Below are 22,286 nucleotides of genomic sequence, written 5' to 3'. Positions count from 1 at the left end.
GGAGGTCTTAGGCTTAGAAATAGCAGATGGTTGCAGGTTCAGGGGTTGCAGGCCCCAGCGCACCCACGGTCGACTCCACGCGGTCCGCGCTGGAAGCCACGCGGCCGCAGTGCATTTCTGCGCGGTCCGCGTGGCTAGGTTCAGAGGGTCAGTAGTCCTAGGTCACCCAGCGCGGCCGCGTGCCATATCAGCACGGTCCGCGCTGGGAGATTCAGAGAGTGGGAATTTTGGTCCATTCCTCCAGCGTGGCCGCGCACCAAATCAGTGCGGTCCGCGCTGGGTGGGTTCAGAGAGGGTCATTTCCAGTCCCTCAGCGCGGTCGCGGTGCACTTTTGCGCGGTCCGCGTTGAGTCTCCAGTAGGGTATAAAAGGTCGGGATTTTTTTAGTTATCTTTCACTTTTTCAAAACCCAAAACATAAGAGGCGATTTTCCAAACGATTCTTCTTCTTCAAAACGATTGGTAAGTGATTTCTAACTTATTTTCTTTACTCCTTAACATCTTTAAACATAATTTCAAACTTCAAAACAAAGATTTTAATGGAGAAATTGGGAATTTAGGGTAGAACCTAGGTTTTCTAAAATTGGGGGTTTTGGACCTCAATTCGATGTCCGATTCCAAAATAACTTACATATTTGAGTTCATGGGGGAATGGGTAATCGGGTTTTGGTTCGAATCTCAGGTTTTGACCATGTGGGCCCGGGGGCATTTTTGACCTTTTGGGGTAAACTGATGAAAAGGCTATAATTAGATATTGGGTTTGATTTATTTAGCATATATTGATATTATGAAGTCAGTATTGTATAGATTTGATTGAGTTGGGGCCGAATTCGAGAGGGAAAGCAGTTGTTGTGGATTGATTTGGCCGTGGAAGTCGAGGTAAGTGTTTGGTCTAACTTTGGCTTGAGGGAATAGGAGTAGAGTCTTATTTGCTACTTGCTAATTGTCGAGTACGATGTATAGGCATGGTGACGAGTATCTATACATTGGTGTCTAGCATGACCGTGGATCCTACATTGTGATTTCCATGACTTCCTTGTATTATTCATGCCTTGGTGATTATTTCTATTTGTTGTGCAATGATGTGGAAAGAATCGTGACTTATGGATATTGAGGAGCGTTGGCTCCAATTGTATAGCGAATTGCGAAAGTATATGTGATAATTGAACCTCTAGAGCATTGGCTTGAGTTGTGAAGTGAATTGTGAAGTAAAAGTGAGGAGAGAAAAGATCATTATGTTGTCCCTTGGTGGGCCATTGTCGAATTGTGGTTCCCTTGTACTGTGTTCTTAATTGATATTACGGACGCTTAGGTTAATGCTTCCTTGTGTTGAGTGATGACTATAGTTATAGCTGAGGTAGTTAAGTGTTGTCATAGGCTGGTTATAGCTGAGGTAGTTAAGTGTTGTGATAGGTTGGTTATAGCTGACGTAGTTAGGTGTAGCAACAAGTTTGATTATAGTTGTGGTAGTTAGATGTTGTAATAGGATTGATCATAGTTGTGGTAGATAGGTGTCGTAACTGGATTGATTATAGTTGTGGCAGTTAGATGTTGCAACAGGATCGGTTGTAGCTGCGGTAGTTAGATGTTGGGACCAGTGCGGTTATAGATGTTTCTCCCTTGCCAGGACATTTGATTTGACATTTTGTTCCCTTGCCGGGAAGTTATTATGTTGTTGTTCCCTTGCCGGGAAGTTATACATTGTTGTCCCCCAGCCGGGATTATTTTGTTATATTGTGATTGATGAAATGGGATCGTGTGGTACGCCTACCACGTGATATTTGAGGATCGGGTTGCACGCCGCAAAGGTGATATTTGAGGATCGGGTTGCATGCCGCAACAATGATATTTATGGATCGGGTTGCACGCCGCAACAATGATATTTGAGGATCGGGTTGCATGCCGCAACAATGATATTTGAGGATCGGGTTGCACGCCGCAACGATGATATTTGAGGATCGGGTTGTACGCCGCAACAATGATATACGTGGGTCGGGTTGTACGCCGCAACAGTGTCGTTATATATTAGGATCGGGTTGCGCGCCGCAACAGTTGTTGATTCAAGCCTAACCAATCAGGTTACGTCCAAACTTTGCACACAAGTCNCGTTTCTTGGTTCGCTGTAAATTCTTGGGCTGCTTCTATCTTTATATTGAGGTTTCTATTTGTAACTGTTGCCTCCCCACAGCATGTCCCTCCCTTCCTTGTTGACTGTTTATTTCCTGTATTTCTTTCCGTTGTATATATATATATATATATATATATATATAGTTGAACTGCACAGGTTTATCTGGTAGTCTGTTCCTAGCCTCATCACTACTTCGCCGAGGTTAGGCTAGGCACTTACCAGCACATGGGGTCGGTTGTGCTGATACTACACTCTGTGCTCTTTTGCACAGATCCAGGTATTGGACAGCATCAGTAATTGGAGGGCTTCCTTCAGTCCACCCGGAGACCCAAGGTAGACCTGTAGGCGTTCGCGGGCCCTGGCGTCTTCCCCTATCTTCTTTCATTGTTTCATTGTCTTTTGTTCAGAGACAGTTTATTGTATTTTTCTTCAGACCTTGTATGTAGTAGATCTTAGATAGTCTGTGACACTGTGACACCAGTTCTTGGATAGAGACTTATGTTGTACTTTTGAATTTTTATTCAGTTTCTTTAATTTAAGACTTCGCTTAGTTATTAAATTCTATCGTTTGCATGTGACTGCTGATATTTGTTAAAAAGGGTAATTAAGGTTTGGCTTGTCTAGCTCCCACTAGTAGGCGCCATCACGACTCCCGAGGGTGGGAATTCTGGGTCGTGACAAGTTGGTATCAGAGCTCTAGGTTACATGGGTCTCACAGTTCACAGACAAGCTCGGTGGAGTCACAGACAAGCTCGGTGGAGTCTGAGGGATCGGTACGGAGACGTTTGTATTTATCCCCCAGAGGCTATAGAGTTAGGAAAAGTTTCACATTTGTTCCTTCATGTCGTGCGGTTTTGTTTCTCAAATTCTAAACTGAAACCTCTACTCTTGTCCCTTCGCGAATGGCGAGGTCATGTACCTCTTCTTCAGCTGAGCAATAGCATAGACCAGTTAGGTCACCAGCTTTGACTCGAGATCAGATTCATCGACTTGGCTCGTCATGCTCTTATCATAGTTCTCCCCCCGTGAGGGAGAGTGAGGAGGTTCATTGAGGGACTCGTCCAGCCCGCTCAGAGATGCTAGAGGTGGAGGTAGAGGCATTAGAGGTGGAGGTAGAGATGCTAGAGGTGGAGGTGCAGGTATTATTCTGGTTTGTGGTAGAGAAGCTTCGGTTTTATTTTGCGCCGTATCTGGTCATGCCTAGTGGTTCTTTGAGTGCCCCTGTTTATGTGCCTACGCTGGTGGGTGATTCTATTGTGGTGGATCGCATCCGTTGTTCATGTATAGTGGTTATTGGAGGTTTTGAGACTCGTGTAGATTTGCTTCTTCTGGACATGGATGATTTCGGTGTTATATTACTGATGGACGGGTTATTACCTTACCATGCTATCTTGGGCTGTCATGCCAAGACTGTGACCTTAGCTTTACCGGGCATGCCTCGTTTAGAGTAGAGAGGGACTCCAGGTCATTCTACCCGCAGTGTCATGTCGTATGTGAATCGGCGTATGGTTGAGAAGGGGTGTCTGGCTTATTTAGTTTATGTTCCGGATTCCAGTGCTGAGGTTCCCTCTCTCGATTCTGTGCCCGTTGTTCATGATTTCCCTGATGTTGTTCCTTCAGACCTGCCGGGTATGCCACCGACAGGGATATAGATTTTTGCATTGATCTGGCACCAGGCACGCAGCCCATTTCTATTCCGCCGTATCGCATGGCCCCGCCAGGGTTGAAGGAGTTAAAGGACCAGTTGCAAGGTTTGCTAGAGAAGGGTTTTATCAGGCCTAGTGTTTTTCCTTGGGGTGCGCCAGTGTTATTTGTGAAGAAAAAGGATGGATCGATGAGGATGTGCATTGATTACCGACAATTGAACAAGGTGACGATAAAGAACAAGTATCCACTGCCGAGGATTGATGATTTGTTTGACCAGCTTCAGGGTGCAAGGGTGTTTTCAAAGATAGACTTGAGATCTGGTTACCATCAGCTGAGGATTAGGGCATCCGATGTCCTTAAGACAGCTTTCCGTACTCGGTACGGGCATTACGAGTTCTTGGTCATGTCGTTTGGGTTGACCAATGCCCCAGCAGCATTCATGGAGTTGATGAACCGAGTGTTCAGGCCATATTTGGACATGTTCGTGATAGTCTTTATTGATGATATTTTGGTGTACTCCCGCAGCCAGGAGGAGCACGAGCAGCACCTTAGAGTGGTTCTTCAGACTCTGAGGGATAGTCAGTTATATGCCAAGTTCTCCAAGTGTGAGTTCTGGCCGCGTTCAGTAGCAATTCTGGGTCACGTTTTATCAGCTGAGGGTATTCAGGTGGACCCGAAGAAGATAGAGGCAGTCAAGAACTGGCCTAGACCAGCATCAGCGACGGAGATTCGGAGTTTCTTGGGGTTAGCAGGCTACTACCGTCGGTTTGTGGAGGGGTTTTCATCTATTGCAGCCCCGATGACCAGGTTGACCCAGAAGGGTGCCCAGTTCAGATGGTCGGAGGAGTGTGAGGCGAGCTTTCAGAAGCTCAAGACGGCCCTGACCAAGGCACCGGTGTTAGTCTTGCCCACGGGATCTGAGCCTTATACCGTCTATTGTGATGCTTCCCGAATTGGACTTGGTGCAGTATTGATGCAGTATGGCAAGGTTATAGCCTATGCTTTGAGGCAGTTGAGGATTCATGAGAAAAACTATCCAGTGCATGATTTAGAGTTGGCAGCTATTGTCCACGCCTTGAAGATTTGGAGGCACTATCTGTATAGCGTGGCATGTGAGGTGTTCACTGACCACAAGAGCCTTCAGTACTTGTTCAAGCAGAAGGAGTTGAATTTGAGGCAGAGGAGGTGGTTGGAGTTGTTGAAGGATTATGATGTCACTATTTTATATCATCCGGGGAAGGCCAATGTGGTGGCCGACGCCTTGAGTAGAAAGTCAGCCAGTATGGGCAGTCTTGCTTATATTCCAGTCAGTCAGAGGCTGCTTGCTTTGGATGTTCAGGCTTTAGCCAATCAGTTCGTGAGACTGGATATTTCTGAGCCCAGTCGTGTGTTAGCTTGCATGGTTGCTCGTTCTTCGTTATCGGAGCATATCCGTGATCGGCAGTTTAATGATTCCCATTTATGTGTCCTTAGAGACACGGTGCAGCGAGGAGGTGCCAAGCAGGTTACCTTAGATGCGGATGGAGTTTTGAGATTGCAGGGGCGAGTTTGTGTGCCCAATGTGGATGGGCTTCGAGAGTTGATTTTAGAGGAGGCCCATAGCTCCAGGTACTCTATTCACCCAGGCGCCGCGAAGATGTATCAGGACTTGCGGCAGCATTATTGGTGGCGTAGGATGAAGAAGGATATCGTAGCATATGTGGCTCGTTGTTTGAATTGTCAGCAGGTTAAGTACGAGCATTAGAGGCCTGATGGTTTACATCAGAGGATTGAGCTTCCCGAGTGGAAATGGGTGCGGATTACTATGGACTTTGTTACTGGACTTCTGTTGACCTGGAAGAAGTTTGATGCGATATGGGTTATTGTTGATAGGCTGACCAAGTCAGCGCATTTCATTCCTGTGGCAATCTCCTATTCTTCTGAGAGGTTCGTTGAGATCTATATTCGGGAGATTGTTCGCCTTCATGGTGTGCCCGTGTCTATCATTTCGGATCGGGGTACGCAGTTTACCTCACGCTTCTGGAGAGCAGTTCAGCGAGAGTTGGGCACACGGGTAGATTTGAGCACCGCATTTCATCCCCAGACGGACGGTCAGTCCGAGCAGACTATTCAGATTTTGGAGGATATGCTCCGAGCTTGTGTTATTGATTTTGGAGGTTCATGGGATCAGTCCTTGCCTTTGGCGGAGTTTGCTTACAACAACAGTTACCAGTCCAGCATTCAGATGGCTCCATGTGAGGCGTTGTATGGTAGGCGATGTCGGTCTCCAGTGGGATGGTTTGAGCTGGGAGAGGCTCGGTTATTGGGTACCGATCTAGTTCAGGAGGCCTTGGATAAGGTCAAGATCATTCAGGACAAGCTTCGTTCGGCTCAGTCGCGGCAAAAGAGTTATGCAGATCGTAAAGTTCAGGATGTAGCTTTCATGGTTGGTGAGCGGGTCTTGCTCGGAATGTCGCCTATGAAGGGCGTGATGAGATTTGGGAAGAAGGGCAAGCTTAGCCCTAGGTTCATCGGTCCATTTGAGATTCTTGATCGTGTGGGAGATGTGGCTTATAGACTTGCATTGCCGCCTAGCTTATCAGCCGTGCATCCAGTTTTTCATGTATCCATGCTTCGGAGGTATATCAGCGATCCAGCCCACGTGTTAGATTTCAGCTCTGTCTAGTTGGACAAGTATCTGTCTTATGAGGAGGAGCCGGTGGCTATTCTAGATCGGCAGGTTCGACCGTTGAGGTCGAAGAGTTTTCCTTCAGTGCGTATCCAGTGAAGAGGTCAGCCTCCTGAGGCATCGACCTGGGAGTCCGAGTCTGATATGCGGAGCCGCTATCCTCATCTATTTCCCGACTTAGGTACTTCTTTCGTTTGTCCGTTCGAGGACGAATGGTTGTTTTAGAGGTGGAGAATGTGACGACCCTAAAGGGTCATCACCGGATTTCTCTCTTTTTCCTCGCTTCTGAGGCCTTGAAAACCTCACCTTTAGTTGCCTCGATTTGCGTGCGCAGTCCGGGCGCGTAGCCGGAAAGATTATATGTTAAATTCTGTGAAAAAAAAAATTCAAAATGTGGCTTTAAAATGATTAAAGTTGACTTCGGTCAACATTTTTGGTAAACGGACCAGGACCCGTGATTTGACGGTCCCGGAGGGTCCGTAGAAAAATATGGGACTTGGGCATGTGCCCGGAGTCGAAATCCGAGGTCTAGAACCCGAGGAAAAGAGTTTTCCTGTGAAATTTTTTTTGTGGAATTATTAAGGAAAATGGAAATGAAAATTGATAAATAGACTATGGTATCAGGCTCGTATTTTGGTTCCGACGCCCGGAACAAGTCTTAAATATGTGTTAAGCGTTTTCTGTAAAGTTTGGTCGAAATCGGGCGTCATTGACATGTTCTGAACTAAAAACACTAAACTTGATGTTTTATGGAAATTTGGAAGAAAATCATGGGTCTTGAGGCCTAATTTGATGATTTATGATGTTGTTTGGGCGATTTGATCGCACGGATGAGTCCGTAGTATGTTTTTGAGTTCATATGTATGTTCGGTTTGGAGCCCCGAGGGCTCGGGTGAGTTTTGAGTAGGTCCCGGGAGGTCTTAGGCTTAGAAATAGCAGATGATTGCAGGTTCAGGGGTTGCAGGCCCCAGCGCGCCCGCGGTCGACTCCGCGCGGTCCGCGCTGGAAGCCGCGCGGCCGCGGTGCATTTCTGCGCGGTCCGCGTGGCTAGGTTCAGAGGGCCAGTAGTCCTAGGTCGCCCAGCGCGGCCGCGTGCCATATCAGCGCGGTCCGCGCTGGGAGATTCAGAGAGTGGTAATTTTTGTCCATTCCTCCAGCGCGGCCGCGCACTAAATCAGTGCGGTCCGCGCTGGGTGGGTTCAGAGAGGGTCATTTCAAGTCCCTCAGCGTGGTCGCGATGCACTTTTGCACGGTCTGCGCTGAGTCTCCAGTAGGGTATAAAAGGTCGGGATTTTTTTAGTTATCTTTCACTTTTTCAAAACCCAAAATATAAGAGGCGATTTTCCAAACGATTCTTCTTCTTCAAAATGATTGGTAAGTGATTTCTAACTTATTTTCTTTACTCCTTAACATCTTTAAACATAATTTCAAACTTCAAAACAAAGATTTTAATGGGGAAATTGGGAATTTAGGGTAGAACCTAGGTTTTCTAAAATTGGGGGTTTTGGACCTCAATTCGAGGTCCGATTCCAAAATAACTTACATATTTGAGTTCATGGGGGAATGGGTAATCGGGTTTTGGTTCGAACCTCGGGTTTTGACCATGTGGGCCCGGGGGCATTTTTGACCTTTTGGGGTAAACTGATGAAAAGGCTATAATTAGACATTGGGTTTGATTTGTTTAGCATATATTGATATTATGAAGTCATTATTGTATTGATTTGATTGAGTTGGGGCCGAATTCGAGAGGGAAAGCAGTTGTTGTGGATTGATTTGGCCGTGGAAGTCGAGGTAAGTGTTTGGTCTAACTTTGGCTTGAGGGAATAGGAGTAGAGTCTTATTTGCTACTTGCTAATTGTCGAGTACGATGTATAGGCATGGTGACGAGTATCTATACATTGGTGTCTAGCATGACCGTGGGTCCTATATTGTGATTTCCATGACTTCCTTGTATTATTCATGCCTTGGTGATTATTTCTATTTGTTGTGCAATGATGTGGAAAGAATCGTGACTTATGGATATTGAGGAGCGTTGGCTCCAGTTGTATAGCGAATTGCGAAAGTATAAGTGACAATTGAACCTCTAGAGCATTGGCTTGAGTTGTGAAGTGAATTGTGAAGTAAAAGTGAGGAGAGAAAAGATCATTATGTTGTCCCTTGGTGGGCCATTGTCGAATTGTGGTTCCCTTGTACTGTGTTCTTAATTGATATTACGGACGCTTAGCTTAATGCTTCCTTGTGTTAAGTGATGACTATAGTTATAGCTGAGGTAGTTAAGTGTTGTCATAGGTTGGTTATAGCTGAGGTAGTTAAGTGTTGTGATAGGTTGGTTATAGCCGAGGTAGTTAGGTGTAGCAACAAGTTTGATTATAGTTGTGATGGTTAGATGTTGTAATAGGATTGATCATAGTTGTGGTAGATAGGTGTCGTAACTGGATTGATTATAGTTGTGGCAGTTAGACGTTGCAACAGGATCGGTTGTAGCTGTGGTAGTTAGATGTTGGGACCAGTGCGGTTATTGATGTTTCTCCCTTGCCGGGACATTTGATTTGACATTTCGTTCCCTTGCCGGGAAGTTATTATGTTGTTGTTCCCTTGCCGGGAAGTTATACATTGTTGTCCCCCAGCCGGGATTATTTTGTTATATTGTGATTGATGAAATGGGATCGTGTGGTACGCCTACCACGTGATATTTGAGGATCGGGTTGCACGCCGCAACGGTGATATTTGAGGATCGGGTTGCATGCCGTAACGATGATATTTGAGGATCGGGTTGCACGCCGCAACAATGATATTTATGGATCGGGTTGCACGCCGCAACAATGATATTTGAGGATCAGGTTGCACGCCGCAACAATGATATTTGAGGATCGGGTTACACGCTACAACAATGATATTTGAGGATCGGGTTGCACGCCGCAACAATGATATACGTGGGTCGGCTTGTACGCCGCAACAGTGTCGTTATATATTAGGATCGGGTTGCGCGCCGCAACAGTTGTTGATTCAAGTGTGTTTATTTTGGATATTCGTTTCTTGGTTCGCTGTAAATTCTTGGGCCGTTTCTATTTTTATATTGAGGTTTCCTATTTGTAACTGTTGCCTCCCCACAGCATGTCCCTCCCTTCCTTATTGACTGTTTATTTCCTGTATTTCTTTCCGTTGTGTATATATATATATATATATATATATATATATATATATATATATATATATATATATATATATATATATATATATATATAGAGTTGAACTGCACAGGTTTATCTGGTAGTCTGGTCCTAGCCTCGTCACTACTTCGCCGAGGTTAGGCTAGGCACTTACCAGCACATGGGGTCGGTTGTGCTGATACTACACTCTGTGCTTTTTTGCACAGATCTAGGTATTGGACAGCATCAGTAATTGGAGGGCTTCCTTCAGTCCACCCGGAGACCCAAGGTAGACCTACAGGCGTTCGCAGGCCCTGGCGTCTTCCCCTATCTTCATTCACTATTTCATTATCATTTGTTCAGAGACAGTTTATTGTATTTTTCTTCAGACCTCGTATGTAGTAGATCTTAGATAGTCTGTGACACTGTGACACCAGTTCTTTGGTAGAGACTTATGTTGTACTTCTGATTTTTTATTCAGTTTCTTTAATTTAAGACTTCCGCTTAGTTATTAAATTCTATCGTTTGCATGTGACTGCTGATATTTGTTAGAAAGGGTAATTAAGGTTTGGCTTTTCTAGCTCCCACTAGTAGGCGCCATCACGACTCCCGAGGGTGGGAATTCTGGGTCGTGACACGGGCATTATTGAATGAAGCTTTTAGTTGCCGCATAAATTTCAGCTGTTAGTCAGCATGAAAAAGTTTAACTCTAAATCAGTTATGAATTTAATAGAGTACTACTCTATATATTCAAATTAAATGTCTTGTTTCGCTTTTTAAGAATCATTTTTAAAACACTTATTTGAGAACAATATTAGAAAATTGTGATACTTTTGGTTAGAGTTCTGTAACTACCGGACTTGTCGTTTTGAACATTTACATCCCGTTCAACAATTTGAAGTCTTGAGCAGCTTCGTAATGTGTATTATGACTTGTGTGAATTGTCGGCTTTGGTTTTCGGATGATTCGGGATTAAGTTGAAAGAACAATCCTTGTTTAGAAGTTTAAATAAAAAGAGTTGACCGAAGTTTGACTTATGTGCAAATGACTCCGGAATGAAGTTTTGATTGTTCCAATAGCTCTGTATGGTGGTTTTTGAATTAGGAGTATCTCCGTATATTTATTTGGAAGTCCGTAGTTGATTTTCGCTTGAAATGTCGAAAGTTGAAAATGAAAGGTTTGGAAGTTTGACCGGGAGTTGACTTTATTGATATCGGGGTCGGAATCCAGTTCTGGAAATTTTGATAGGTCTGTTATGTCATTTACGACTTGTGTGCCAAATTTGAGGTCAATCGGACTTGATTTGATAGATTTCGACATCGAATGTAGAATTTGAAATTTGTTAGTTTTTAATAAGCTTGAATAGAGGTGCGATTCATATTTTAGTGTTGTTTAATGTAATCTGAGGCATCGACTAAGTTCGTGTCATATTATGGACTTGTTAGTATACTTCGTTGAGGTCCCATGGGGCTCGGATGAGTTTTGGGAGAGTTTTTGAAAGAGTTTGGTGTCTTGAGCATAAGCATGTAATGATCCAAAGGTCCATTTTTTGTTATAGAGATCGAATTAGATTTCGAGACTTCCGGGAGTTTGATAATGAATTATAGGATTGATCTGGAATGTTTGGTCTAATTTCATCAAGTCTCTATTGGGTTTATAGCGCAAAACATGAGTTAATTGTTTAACGAGCGAAATTGGTATCACATTAAGCAAATAAGCTCCGAGTTGAGTTTCGATTGAACAACTTGGTTTGTATTATTATTTTTGACTCATAGGAACAAGAATCGTCGAATACCGAGTTCATATGATGGAGTTAGAGCCTTTTTAGTGAAAAATAAATTGTTGGTGCAAGCAGGTTCTGGTGCGGACCTTTAGTGACGGGAAACGTGTTTTTATTGAGCAGTTTTATTTTTTAGCTCATTTCAACTTTTTTGGGCGAAAGAATACAACCTGGGCGATTTTTCAGAGAATTTTCACGGGAAATCTTGCGGTAAGTCACTTGTGATCATTGTTAGTCAATAATATTGAATTATCATCGTATATTCCGACTAGATTACGTGCTTTTGAGGTATAATTCGAGAATTTAGGCCTAGGAATCTGAAAATAAGATTTGAGGATTTGAAGGTTGAGTTGGTGTCGGAATTTTGTAATTTTGGTATGGTTCGACTCGTGGTTGAATGAGCGTTCATATTTTGTAACTTTTGTCGCGTTTCGAGACGTGGGCCCACTATGGCTTTTTGTTGACTTTTTCGAATTTATTGTGAAATTATCCCGACCCGAAATTCCAACCGTAGGGACCGTGATGGCGCCTAACATCACACATGCAAGGAAAGCCAATGTTAGAGTACTACTAACCAATTTCCTTTAGGATTCAGCGAATAAAAGTAAACAAGGTAAAACAAGTAATCATAATTGCGGAAGTAAGTAAACGACTTCTTTTTTTATAAACTATTGCCAGAACTATTATTACTACCACACAGAATCTGGTGTCACAATCCACGAACTTACTATGATTATCTACAAACATCAGTCAGAAAGAAATTACAACTATTTTGGAAATAAAGAAAATAGTAATGTAGGGAGGTAGAAGGGGACATCAGGGCCTGCGGACGCCAGCAAGACTACATTGGGTCTCCACACCGTGCAATCTGAAGCCACTGCCTGCTCCGAAATCTGCACAGAAAGTGCAGAGTGCAGTAATATTATAACCAACCCCCTGTACTGGTAAGTGCCGAGCCTAACCTCGACGAGGTATTGACGAGGCTACGGCGGGGCATTTACAATATATCCTGCATACAGTGAATAATAAAGCAGGAAGAAGAACGGAACAAAATAAAATATTAACTTGCAAGGAAGGAGTACAGAACTCAAGTATCTCATCAGTACCCAACTATAACCAATCCTTAAGTGAAACGCAAAACTACAGAATAATTGGCATGGTAGAAGAAAGATACATAAACACATAAACCGATGAGGCGCGCATCCCGATCCTACCATATAATCAATATCGATATGAACATTCACCCTTATTACTCCATATCAATCCACCCTTGTTCCTCATGTAGCGGCGTGCGACCCGACTCACCATACAATAGCAATTCTCCCTTATTCCTCCTCAATATATCACCCGTATTCCTCCTGTTGCGGCATGCAACCCGATCCCACCATATCAGTACCAAGCACACAATGAGAACATGAATTTCACAATTTAGCTCAAACTCTCCACAATATGTAAACCTCAAGCCAAAGCAAACGGAAAGTTGTACAATTATGAAACTTCACTCAAATAATACTACTCAGCGAAACCAATCCAAAATATACCATAAAACAGCGATAAACCAACTTAAGCCAATAATATGAGACAATGAAACTATGGGATAGCTAATACCTTCAACAATGAAAAACAGTGATTGACAAGTAGCAATGAAGCATGGAAATACCGGTTAAACATATAGCGGTTAAGGCAGGAAACAATATATTAAGAACGGGAAGAAAACAGGCAAATCAAATAAATTGGCGGCGCATAGGTACTCGTCACCTCACCTATACGCCACACAAATGGATTTTCACATAGCAATTAAGTCGGGATCCCTAATCCCTCGAGTCAAAGTTAGACACAACATTTACCGCGCTCTAACGGCCAACTCAAAGCTCCACCACCGCTTTTCTCTTGACACAAGCCTCCGGACCAATAGAATCTATCAATTCACCAACCAAACAATTCAATTTAAGCCTTAGGAACTATCCACGATTGCAAGACATTCAATTTAGGCCATTTGTGAAAAAAGTCAATAAAAGTCAACACCCGGGCCCGCTTGGTCCAAACCCGAAATTCGGACCAAAACCTGATTACCCATTCACCCCCGAGCCCAGATATATAATTGATTTTGGAATCCGACCTCAATTTTAGGTCTAAATCCTCAAATTTCAAAATCCCTAATTTCTACCCAAAACTTCCCAATTCCACCATGAAAACTTTAGATTCTAGGTTAAAATCTTGTAAAATGAACACTTACCGATGACTTGGGGAGGAAGGAGTCTTTGGAAAATTTTTGTATTTTAGGTTTTGAAAAATTGAATAATGAAAAATTCCGTCCAAAATCATTTTGACCAATTACAGGTATCGCATTTGCGATCAGGGGTTCGCAAATTCGAACTTCCTTTCGCAAATGCGAAGACTGTCCTGGTCCTGCTAACATCGCAAATGCGAACAACTGTTCGCAAATACGGCCATTGCTGATCGCAATTGCGATCATGAGCTTCGCAATTGCGAAGGTCCCCTCCCAGCCCCAATGCTCGCAAATGCAAACTTTCTTCGCAAATGCGAGGCTCGCATTTGAGAGACATGCCTTGCAATTGCGAAGTCTGCGGACCTGAAGCAGACCAGCAAAATTTCTTAAGTTCAAATCACTCTGTAGCCTATCCGAAACTCAGTCGAGCCCTCGAGGCTCCAAACCAAACATGCACGCAAGTCTTAAAACATCAAACGAACTTGCTCATGCGATCAAATCGCCAAAATAACACCTAGAACTACGATTTAGCAACAAAACACATGAAATTCTTAAGAACACTTTGAAATTCCTATATTCACAATTGGACGTCTGAATCACGTCAAATCAGTTATGTACCGGGCTCCGGAATCAAAATACGGGCCCGATTCCAACAAGATCAATCATTAATCGAATTCTTAAAACCATTAGATTTTCGGTCTTTCAATTTTCATCGAAAATCCATTTGTCGAGCTAGGGACCTTGGAATTTGATTCCGGACAAATGCCCAGGTCCTATATTTTGATACGGACCCACCGAAACTGTCAAAATATGAGTTCGGGTCCGTTTACTTAAAACGTTGACCGAAGTCAACTAAATCAACTCCTAAAAGCAAAAATTATTATTTTTATCAACTTTCAACATAAAAGCTTTCCGGAAACACGCTCAGACTGCGCACACAAATTGAGGAGGAATAAAATGAGGTTTTGAAGGCCTCGATTTATGTATTCGAGTTCTAAAACATAAGATGACCTTTTGGTCATCACATTCTCCACCTCTAAAACAACCGTTCATCCTCGAACAGACATAGAAAAGTACCTGAGCTGGTGAAAAGGTGGGGTATCTGCTCCGCATATCGGACTCAGACTCCCAGGTAGCTGCCTCAACAGGCTGACCTCTCCACTGCACTTAAACCGAAGGATAACTCTTTCACTGACGAACCAGCCAGTCTGGAATAGCTACCGGCTCCTCCTCGTAGGTCAAATCCTTGTCCAACTGGACAGTGCTGAAATCTAACACGTGGGATGGATCGTCGTGATACTTCCGAAGCATGGACACATGGAATACAGGATGTACCGCAGATAAGCCTGGTGGCAACGCAAGTCTGTAGGCCACCTCTCCCACTCGCTCAAGGATCTCAAAAGGCCCGATATACTTAGGGCTTAGCTTGCCCTTCTTTCCAAACCTCATTACACACTTCATGGGCGACACCGGAAGCAACACTCTCTCTCCGATCATGAATGCCATATCACGAACCTTACGGTCGGCATAACACTTCTGCCCGGACTGAGCTGTACGAAGTCTATCCTAAATGATCTTAACCTTATCCAAGGCATCCTGTACCAAACGAGCTGAGCATTTTATCATTGAGTTATTACCTGTGCTGCTTTACTTATATTGTTATGGATTGTTGCTAGCTACTGGAATGGACTCTGACCTTTGTACAAGCTCGTCACTACTTTCAACCTAAGGTTAGGTTTGTTACTTATTGTGTACATGGGGTCGGTTGTACTCATACTACACTTCTACACCTTGCTTGCAACTTTTGGATGTTGATGTTGATGTTGTTGTGTATGGCGGGAGCTGGCATTGGAGATGTACCTGCATTCCGGTCATAGTTGCCTCTTGATCTTGGTAACTTTAGATTTAAAAATCTGTTCATTTTTTCATACAGATGATGTATTTATTTCACACCAGCTTTGTAAATTTTGAATATTAGAAGCTCATGATTAGTACTATCAGTCATTGGGGGTGTATTAGAGTTAGTTGAATATTAATTGAATCGGATTGTTGTTATTTGGCTTACCTAGCGAGTGAAATTAGGTGTCATCGCGGCTAATTGGGTTTTGGGTCGTGACAAGTTCTAAGCTAATGGTTCCCCACTCTAACTAGTAAAACTTAATTAATTAGATGTTATTACACCGGTCTGATTCTCCAGTTCTGAATTTGGTTGAATAGCACTTTAAATATAGAATTGGATAATCTGGACATGGAACCAGTAAATTGACTTAGTAACCGGTGGTTGAAGTGTAAATGAGTGAAAGGTAATAAAATATTACTTATAAAACACTGAACGGCACACAAAGTTTACAAATGAATGATATCTTGAAAAATAATGAGTTTGCTACATAGAAAAAAATGCGATTACAAAATGCAAGTGCCACAGATGACATAAAAAGAGCAAGTGAAAAGAATGTTTTTCGGTCGGGATAATGCATAAAATCCTCCCCGACCTATGACCATATTACCAACTACACACCTTTTTTTTCCGGGGGTCCTATTACCCCCCTGAACTATTTTAAAATGTAATAAACACCACCTTAAGTGTTGACGTGGCATAGAGAGTGTGCACACTCTCTTAAGGGCAAGTGAAGTTACAAAAGTAATTTTAACATTGATTAACATGTATAAGTGTCATCTTTTGATTGGACATTACATTATTAATTATATCTAATTAATTAGTCTCGTTCTTCTGAACTTCTTCTCGCACGAACAAGGGGGACATCGTTTCAACGGCGAAACGTCGGGGCGAAAAATCCAATACAACGCAAAATCAAGCCCGAAATCAAAAGTAGATATGTTAAATAAAAGAAACAGAGCTACAACTAGAGGGAGCAACGGGCATGATTCAGTAACCTACGAATAGTTAAAACGGTCAATAACATTGGAGTTTCGCCGGAGCAAGGGTCTTCGTCGGAGTTTTGTTCTCCGGCCAGATTTGACAATATCAAACAAGTATTATATAAAACCCATCAAATGAGGCTTTTGCCTTTTGGCCGAATATGGTAATGAAGGTCTGCAAATAGGAAAATAAGGAAGGATAAAACGATGAAAAAAAGTTTTAAAGTAAGAAAATACACATTTTAGGCGCGTGTATTTCACCACTTTCCACGCATCTGGTTGTATTTTTTTAAGGGGTAAATAATTTTACTTTAAAATAGTTCAGGGGGGTAATAGGACCCTCGAAAAGAAAAGGCGTGTAATTGATAATATAATCATAGGTCGGAGAAGATTTTATGCATTATCCCTTTTTCAATCATTTCCTAATCTTTTCAGAAAACCATATATGTTCAAACAAAAATTCCAAAATTGCACTGCCTCTTACAAACAGCATTAATACAAGAGTACTTTTGCAAGCTGAGACCAATTAATGGAGAAAACTGACATTGCAAATACGCAAATTGATTCTCATGCTCAGACAAATATAAATTACAATGTTCTACTTTGCACATAGGAAGGTATTCGGTTCAAAAAAAGATAGGGCAATCAGAACAACTTCAGCCCGCTAATTCTTTTTTGTTTTGACGTTGTCAACATACTGAAAGAAAATTTCTTTTTTAATTAGTGATTCGGCTTTCTATCTTAAAAAAGATAACAAAATATCGAAGAAGCTCCTTTAAGAATATTTCTCCCACTGCTTCAGAAAATTTTTCTACTTTATTATGCCGGTCTATTTTATGTTACAAGGAAGACAAAAGATTTGACCAAGGACAGAAAAAAGCTACATGCCTTGATTAGAAACCACTTTTTTGCGGTCCTCAAGTAAAAGAAGCGAAAAAAAAATAAGATACTAAGTTGTTGCATTAATTCACTTGTGCACTATGGCTTTTCGACCTCCTACAGGTTCCCTCCAGTATACACAGAATTAAACGAGTATTTAAGACGGACTAGTGGTTTATTTTCAAGAGGAAAATCAGTGATGGCATTCACGGGATAACATAAATACAATAATAGCTATTGTATGCCAACACATAGCGCATAATGTAGCACAATTATGTCAACGCTATATATTCCAGATTCACCTATACATGCGCTACAATGGAAAACAAAAGTGCCAAAAACCAATCTTTGTGAGACCAAGTACGATTAAAAAGATACTAAAGCAAGGACGTGGAAAAGGCTCAGATTACTTCATACACAGAAAAATAGGTTACAAGAGACTCTATTTATAAGGTAAGTAAGACTCCCATAACAAGCTTCATAACTTTAACTTATTGTTACATAAAAGGATTTAGATTATTTCTTACAAGGATCTTAAGGAGGTCCTAGTTAGGAAGTGCACTGCACAACCGCAAAAGCAGCTCCCCAACAACTTAATTATACAATAAAACGAAAAAATTAAACTTATATAACTACTTTCTCAACAAAGAAGAATGTAGTTTCCTTAAGATGAGCAACAATTGGCAGCTCAAATTTCGATGGAGTCCACAAGTAGGCCAATAATGTGAGGTTTTAAGACTTTCTCCGGATGAGTATATCCATCTAGATTGTGTATATATGTAACCTCAACAATACGAGCAAGATTGAGAATAGGAGTTAAAAGCTCTGCAGATACTGGAGTTGGCCTAAGAAGTCCTTCATTAAGATCCTTCCATGCTGTCTCAGCCATTTGTTGGAATTTATCCATTGCCTCTTTTGTTGATACACCATAATCTCTCATGCAACACTCAATCCCTGTTGCAATTTGTCCTCTGCTTTTCTCAACCTGTAAAGGAAGATAGATTAAGGGTTAGCTTTTATAAGCCTCAATTGACACCGCAAAACTTATAGTTTGTCCAAATCTCATATAATGATAAAAAAATGTGAGACACAACTCATACCTCGTACGTTGCTGTATCATCAATAACTCGGCATATAATCACACTAGCTTCAAGAATTTTAGGGTTCTTTGACAACCACTCAAAATCCTGCTCTGTCGCAGACTTCATACCCAAATATGATGTTGTCGCAAGGTAGTAATATGTAGTAGTAGCCAATGCATTGCTTAGGTATTCAGAAACAGGTGGCATATATCCTTCAATAAACCATGTTGACTCGACATTATAGTTTCTAACTACTTCTTTCATCTGTGAATACAAAACATATATGTTCAAGTGTTAGAAATTTTTGATTGAATTATATCAAGTTTCTGATCACTAAAAGACTTACACAAGGTAAAACAAAGTGAGAAATGGATTAAGGAGAAAATGTATATTGATAGTTAAGTTGCTCAAACATACTCTTTCTATTGCATGACACACAATATGAGATCTTCCAGCACTAGACAATTCCTTTTCATAATCCTTGTAAAGATCAAGAATAGCTTTATAACTGATTTTCATGTAATCAGGAAGCCGATCAATTTCATTGATATCCCATCTGCAAGATGACAAAATTAATGTATGAACTCATGCATTTTGAAAGAGCACAACTATAATGAGTAGAAGTTCGTCTTTATATTTTCACAATGACATTCACTATTAAGGAGTATTTGAATAAGTGAATTTATGAAGTTCATACCTTTGTATGGCATCTGTGTATGTCTCAAGTTCTTTAACTGTACCATAAGCATCAAAGGTGTCATCGACAATCGAAATCATTGATATGGTCTTAACGAGCATGACACGAGCTTGAGAGTATTGAGGCTCAAAATAAACTCCTAATGCCCAAAAGTAGCATTCAACTACTCGATCTCTAGCATATGGAAGTGTTGTTACGAAATCCAAATCTTTCCACCACCTGCAGCATAACAAATTAACATCAGTACTTGAGATATAATCAATCAAAAAGGGTTCATTGTTCTTATTTATCGCACCTTGATACTTCAGCAAGTTCTTGTTTGTGCAACATCTGGAGCAAGTTGAAATCCAAAATAGCAAATCGAAGTAACACATTATTTTTCGATTGTTCCTTCTCATATATTGATGAGATGAAGAATCGGGTCTCAACTCTAGGAACGCCCTTGTGCAAACATTGCTCAAGAGCATGTGCCACTTGCTCCCTAAGTGGAGATTTCAAATGTGGAGCTGCAGATTCAAGATGGATAGTGGAGAAAGCAAGTGCGGCTTCTAAGATATCGTCAGCATGAGTCCTTACATGTGAAGCTTCATACAAGTTCAATAATCCTACCACATCACTAGCAAGTGATTCCTTGAATTTGCCATTTTCGTCTTGGAATTTGCTGAAAATTTCTGGTATTTCAAGAAAGAAAGCTCAAGATTAATTAACCTTCTTTCAATAAATGGATAATAATTTTAACAACAATATTAAAGGTGTGCTTCATGATGAACTTACCAGGAGAGATGTTGAAACCATGTTGCCTGAGCAACCGAAAAAGAAGTGCAGAAGTGAACAAATCATTGCTGTTTGAGTTTTGGTTGTAAATTTGATCCAAAATCTCATCAATTTCTTTCTCAAAGTGATAAGATATGCCAAGGCGTTCAATGGTGTCTATCAAATTCAATGTGTCAACCAATTTTCTTCCGGTTGCTAACAACATACTTCTTGTCTGTTCCTTCAATGGTTCAATCTCTTGAGCATACTTTTGCGCAACCTATATGTAATGGACATTAAAGTTGAAAGAATGTAAACTGAAATTAGCAAAATTAATGTTGTTCAATAAACATAAAGAAGAAACTAACCATGCTTGCAAGAAGAAACTATATAGAAAGAAGTTAATTATTTACCTGATTGTCAATGGAGAATGAAAGGAAGTGATCACCCCAGAGACTAGGGGAGAAGTCGGCGACGGGACGAACGATTTCTTCTTCGTAGTTGCCAACTGCTGCTGAGGCCATTGCTAATATAAGGTAAGAGTATTTGTTTGTTCTATTAAGGAACAAGGAAAGGAACTCTGAATTGTTGAAAGGCGCTGATGATCTAAATTGAAGAGAAGGGAGAAGTAAATATAGTGGTGAGAAAGCGCAGCCAATTCTCTAATTAATATTTCAATGTAAATATAATTTAAACAACTAACCATTTCCTAGTTGCCTTACTTGACTTTATACTGGCTAGCTAGTCAACCAACCAGTAGCCTTTTGATTCATTGTTGGCGTCTGGGGTCTGTTGATCCAGATTTCCCAATTATTTTAAAGCCTATTATTTTATTTTTTTATTTTTGGGTTAACTGGATAATATTATTTAAAGAAGTTCAATAGCCATATATATTACAAAATAAATCCTATTACTTTAATTTATTTATAAAAGCTTGTGTCATTATTGCGACAAAAATTTCAACTTGATGGACTTAAGTTTAGTTTGCTATTTCTTTAGGTCAGTTTAAAGTTTCATATGTTTGAGATCAGAAAGTGTTGAATTGAATTGTAGACTTCCGAAAATGCTACGAGGCTTCGCAATTTTTCACAACTTACTCATTTTAAATAGACAGTTTTACCCTGCTATAGTTCTAATTGAAATATGGAACTTTCTTTTTAGATTAGTTTGGTAATACATAAGTGATTCTTGAGCAATTTTAGAAAATAAATGCTGTAGAAGGAATGATGAAAGATAGGATGAGAGTTTACTGAGTTTGGGGCTGTCAATCCAAACTTAGGAATGTTTGTACTTGTAAATATTTTACGTGGTAATAGGAAGTTTAATTACCAAAAAAAATATGTTCAACCTAGAGTTTATTTTGGTTTCACAATTTTTATCACTTTAATTTCACAGGCCATTATGCTTCTTTTTCAGTTTCAACAAGAATACACTCCCTGGAGATTTATGATAGAAAAAATTTAAGTATGTTTTGAAGTATTAGCTTAGAAGAAGCTTGCTTGAGAATCTGACATTACCAGAAAAAATTATTATTAGTCTAAAATAAATATTTACTATCCAAGAAACTTATTTACCATCACCATTTAATATTCTTCTTTTTTTTTTTTTGTAAAATAAAATAACTCTCTATCGTAGCTTCAAAAAGATAACTATTGTCACCTAATAAGAAAAACAAGAGCTTATTTAAAGAAGGAAAAAAACAAGAAGGGCTGAAAGAGATGTTCAAAGTTAAATAAAACAAATATGGTGATTTTTCTATCTTAATAATTTCTTTATAGATCAATTCATAGTAAGTTTGATTGAATAAAATTTAAGGAGAATACTTTATTATATATTTTATTAAAAAATGATACTATCAACATACTTCACTGTGTCCTTTATATTACTACCATATTGTGTATAAGTTATACGCATTGTGTAGAAACATAGTAATTATATTAAAAATATTACCTAATAACTATTACAGGCTACAATTTACTGATATTATAAAACGAATACGAATAATATACAACTTAAATCCATATTACGATCACCAATGTATTAAATCCTTATAGACGTACTTTTCTATCTTAAGTATAATTATTAATTTCTGCATGATTAGGAATAGGATACCCAAATTTAACTACATAAATGACATAAAACTAACGAATAATTGGTATGTGTGTATACGGATAAAATTGGGGATAACACACTACCCCATTTTCCGTGAATAAAATGGAATGAGGGCATGAACACACGAGATCGGAATCGAATCTGGGAACCCTTTGTATCGAGGCCCCTGAAAAGTGAACGACATGCTCGCCATCTGTCACGACCCAAGTTCTCCCTCCGTGAACTGTCGTGACGGCACCAAGTCTCTACGACTAGGTGAGCCTATGTTTTGCGGAGAAAGGA

General features: G+C 40.7%; 1 protein-coding gene across 1 annotated transcript; it reads right to left on the bottom strand.

Annotated features, from left to right (window-relative positions):
- LOC109225162 (probable 5-epi-aristolochene synthase 4) lies at window positions 17,752-20,506 on the bottom strand. The gene is made up of 7 exons (XM_019389745.1): window positions 20,306-20,506; window positions 19,914-20,172; window positions 19,435-19,810; window positions 19,140-19,358; window positions 18,860-18,998; window positions 18,461-18,706; window positions 17,752-18,345 (listed from the first exon to the last, which is right to left on the bottom strand). The coding sequence occupies exons 1-7, from the start codon at window positions 20,414-20,416 to the stop codon at window positions 18,049-18,051; spliced, it is 1,647 nt and encodes a 548-aa protein (XP_019245290.1). The 5' UTR covers window positions 20,417-20,506; the 3' UTR covers window positions 17,752-18,048.

The sequence above is a fragment of the Nicotiana attenuata genome, chromosome 5 (assembly GCF_001879085.1).
Source record: "Nicotiana attenuata strain UT chromosome 5, NIATTr2, whole genome shotgun sequence".
NCBI lineage: Eukaryota > Viridiplantae > Streptophyta > Magnoliopsida > Solanales > Solanaceae > Nicotiana > Nicotiana attenuata.
Note: the sequence above shows the minus strand (reverse complement) of the source record. Positions and strands in the feature narration are given on the sequence as shown.

Coding starts and splice junctions, on each gene's coding strand:
- LOC109225162 (XM_019389745.1), bottom strand. CDS start 20,416: ATGGCCTCAGCAGCAGTTGGCAACTACGAAGAAGAAATCGTTCGTCCC. Junction 20,173..20,305: donor CATTCTCCATTGACAATCAG/GTAAATAATTAA, acceptor CATTACATATAG/GTTGCGCAAAAGTATGCTCA. Junction 19,359..19,434: donor GAACTTGCTGAAGTATCAAG/GTGCGATAAATA, acceptor GTTATGCTGCAG/GTGGTGGAAAGATTTGGATT.